Genomic DNA, 2,678 nt, shown 5'->3' with positions numbered 1-2,678 from the left:
CTCATGTGAAATTAATTGTGGTGTTTGGCCGCTATTCAACTTCGGAAAAGTTTCAGAATTACAACTCCAGAGGTGTTGGCCTATCTCAACAAGCAGTGTCACCTTAAAATAAGTGAGATGAATTGAAATCCAAAGCAAATGGTGGTTTAGAATGTTACCCTACCATAAGATTTAGTCAAAGTATTAAAATTTGTGTAAGTCACTCAAAAACCCAACTTTTCAAGTTGAAATCCACAGCAAGTAGTATTTCCCTACATTCTCCAAGTGTGTGCCCTGCTTTTAAGCCCATATTAATCAATTCAAGAATTTAAGTTACCCCAGATCTCATATCAGACTTGGCCCCGTTTCTTCAACTTCAATAATGTTCGACATCAACATGTCAGCTTGAGCATGCCAACGGCAAAGTGCACCAGCATTAAAAATTGGATTGAAAGGTCATGATAAGAGAGACACAAGTTACAAATATATAAATTTATTAATAAAAATCAGTCTTCCCCATTGGGGCGGGGTATTAGTTAAATTATATGGAAATCACATGCCCATCTGGGCGGGGTAATAGAAACAAAAAAAATCATATGGGCGATGGCAACTCCCTACTTCTTGGGAGCTGGGTTCTGTACAGAAGAAAAGCTAGAGTTAGTCAAAGTCAAAGGGTTGGGAAAGGGAAGGGGAGAGGACTTGCACACTTACAGCCGGGCGGGTGCGGCGTCGCCGTGTAGGGTCCTCCGGGACCTCGGCGTCAACCTGGGGGACGTCGGCTTGCTGGGCAGGGGCTGCAGCGGGGGCGGCGAAGTGAGCCTCCGCCATCCTCGGTGCTATCTCGGCCAATGCGGCCGCCAGACCGCGGGGCGCGGGGACGGGCCGGCGGGGCGTGGGGATGGGGCGACGGGGGCGGGCCTCCGGCCTTACGACGACGACCTACAACAAAAAGACCAAGTTAGAAGTCACATCAAACGAAAGAAAAGCACGAGGACGAAGTAGTACTCACCGGGCGCTCCGCGGCCTCCCTCACCGCCTCCGTGGCCTCCTTGGCCTCTTGCTTGGCGGCGCGCCGCGCTGCCGCTTCGGCCCGCCTGACGGCCTCCCTCATCGCCGCCGCGCTGATGAGGGGCTTGGGCTCGGGGACGGCGGGGTCGTGGGTGGCTCTGGCGGGGCGGGCGGTGACGGCCTGCCTCAGCCCCGGGCCGTGCCACTGGCGGTCGCCCTCAGCCCCGAGGCGGCTATGAACCGGCTGTAACGAAAAGAGTTAGACAGTGCTAAATACATCACGCTGGAGGAGACGCTGAGAGACTTACACCGCGCTGAGGTGGTGAAATGTAGCGGCGACCCCGATAGGAGCCGCGTCCGCGCCCGCGCCCGCGCGCAGCCGTGGTCGTGGTGGGGTCTTCCTCTTCACGTACTCCGAGCCGCTCGTGTACAGGCTGAACAGACAAACAGAGGTTAAGGCGACATCCAACTTGCAACGGCACTGAGCTAAAAACGAGGGTACTTACGATGCGGGGTTGGGGGTGTACAATAGCCACCCTCGAGGCGAAGGTGCGTCCCGCCTCCTTGGCCATTTCATCCTCTGCCTCTGTAGGGCGTGATGAAGGACCCGCAGCCCAATCTGAGGGCGGGGTCGGGACTTCGCTTGGGCTAGGGGGCCTCGCGCCCATCAAGCGCAAGTTGACACGCTGAAAAGATAGAAATTCGATAGAGATCCACATGCGGCAAGGTTAGGAAAGGGGCTCTCGCGGTTATTTTGAAAAGCGCGGCGAACTCAATCACAGCGAACTTGTGAATCAAAGAGTTCAAGAATGCATGGCGGAGGGGCACTCGCGGTAGCAACAGGTTAGGAGTCCGACACCTCTCGGGTCTCACAGGGATTTCACTCACACGAATTCCACACACTATAGTACTCACCACTTGCTCCTCCTCGGAAGAGGAGTCGGTGAAGTCTAGTCTTAAAACCTCTTCCTCTGATGACATTCTGCTTTCACAAACACTACACACGGACTTGACACACTGTCGCACACTGTCACGTCTGGAGCTACCGAACGTCTGGCGATCTGGTCCTTCCTTGCCCCGGACCTACTCAACCGACCCGCCCTCGGCTCGACCAATCAGAGCGCAGCACAATTTCAAATCGGCGACGGCACTGACAGGTGTCAATATTCACGTTTATTTCGCGTTTTAACCCTTTGGTGATGTCGCGCGATACGGCGGAAGGCGTGTCCATATTTATTCTTCCTTCTTTCAACTCGCACCGCTTTATTTGATGCATTAAATCACTTTTATTCAGCTTTAACGAGGCCCGGGGTCGGCGGCGCCATTCGAACGGCGGGCACTCATTGGCTGATCGGCGCGGCACCGTCGGAGACGTTTTTCGAAGTCTTTGTGATGTGTTGAAGAGAAATTAGAGTTGGACATGTATTTTAAACGTGTTCAAACCTGTCTGTGACTTCCAACCTCTGTATAAACTGTGTTTTCAATGTATGGCGTTTTGGGTTGGAGGCTTTGGCGGGAACCCGGCCGGTGGTCCATCAGCTGACCCGGGCATGCGCACAACACTTTGGCATTCCCTATTGTAGTTCCACAACCCACCACCAGAGGCGCACATTTGAATTTGGGCGCGGAGGACCCAGCCCGTGACAATAAGGTACCAGATGTTTGCTGACCTGCACTCACGCCCCTCGGAG

The 2,678-nt window shown here is 54.0% G+C and overlaps 1 protein-coding gene across 1 annotated transcript; it reads right to left on the bottom strand.

Moving 5' to 3' along the window:
• Positions 1–319: 319 nt before the first annotated feature.
• On the bottom strand, positions 320–2,044 carry LOC127750948 (translation initiation factor IF-2-like). Its single transcript, XM_052273688.1, has 5 exons — positions 1,494–2,044; positions 1,296–1,421; positions 989–1,231; positions 691–918; positions 320–614 (listed from the first exon to the last, which is right to left on the bottom strand). The coding sequence occupies exons 1-5, from the start codon at positions 1,704–1,706 to the stop codon at positions 594–596; spliced, it is 831 nt and encodes a 276-aa protein (XP_052129648.1). The 5' UTR covers positions 1,707–2,044; the 3' UTR covers positions 320–593.
• Positions 2,045–2,678: the final 634 nt, after the last annotated feature.

The sequence above is a fragment of the Frankliniella occidentalis genome, unplaced genomic scaffold (assembly GCF_000697945.3).
Source record: "Frankliniella occidentalis isolate FOCC.00 unplaced genomic scaffold, Focc_3.1 Scaffold293, whole genome shotgun sequence".
Taxonomy (NCBI): domain Eukaryota; kingdom Metazoa; phylum Arthropoda; class Insecta; order Thysanoptera; family Thripidae; genus Frankliniella; species Frankliniella occidentalis.
This window is presented reverse-complemented; position numbering and strand designations above follow the sequence as displayed.

Excerpts from the sequence above, each read along its gene's own strand:
- LOC127750948 (XM_052273688.1), bottom strand. The coding sequence starts at position 1,706 with ATGTGGATCTCTATCGAATTTCTATCTTTTCAGCGTGTCAACTTGCGC. Across the intron at positions 1,422-1,493 it reads TACACCCCCAACCCCGCATC|CCTGTACACGAGCGGCTCGG; the intron begins GTAAGTACCCTC and ends TTGTCTGTTCAG. Across the intron at positions 615-690 it reads GACGCCGCACCCGCCCGGCT|AACCCAGCTCCCAAGAAGTA; the intron begins GTAAGTGTGCAA and ends TCTTCTGTACAG.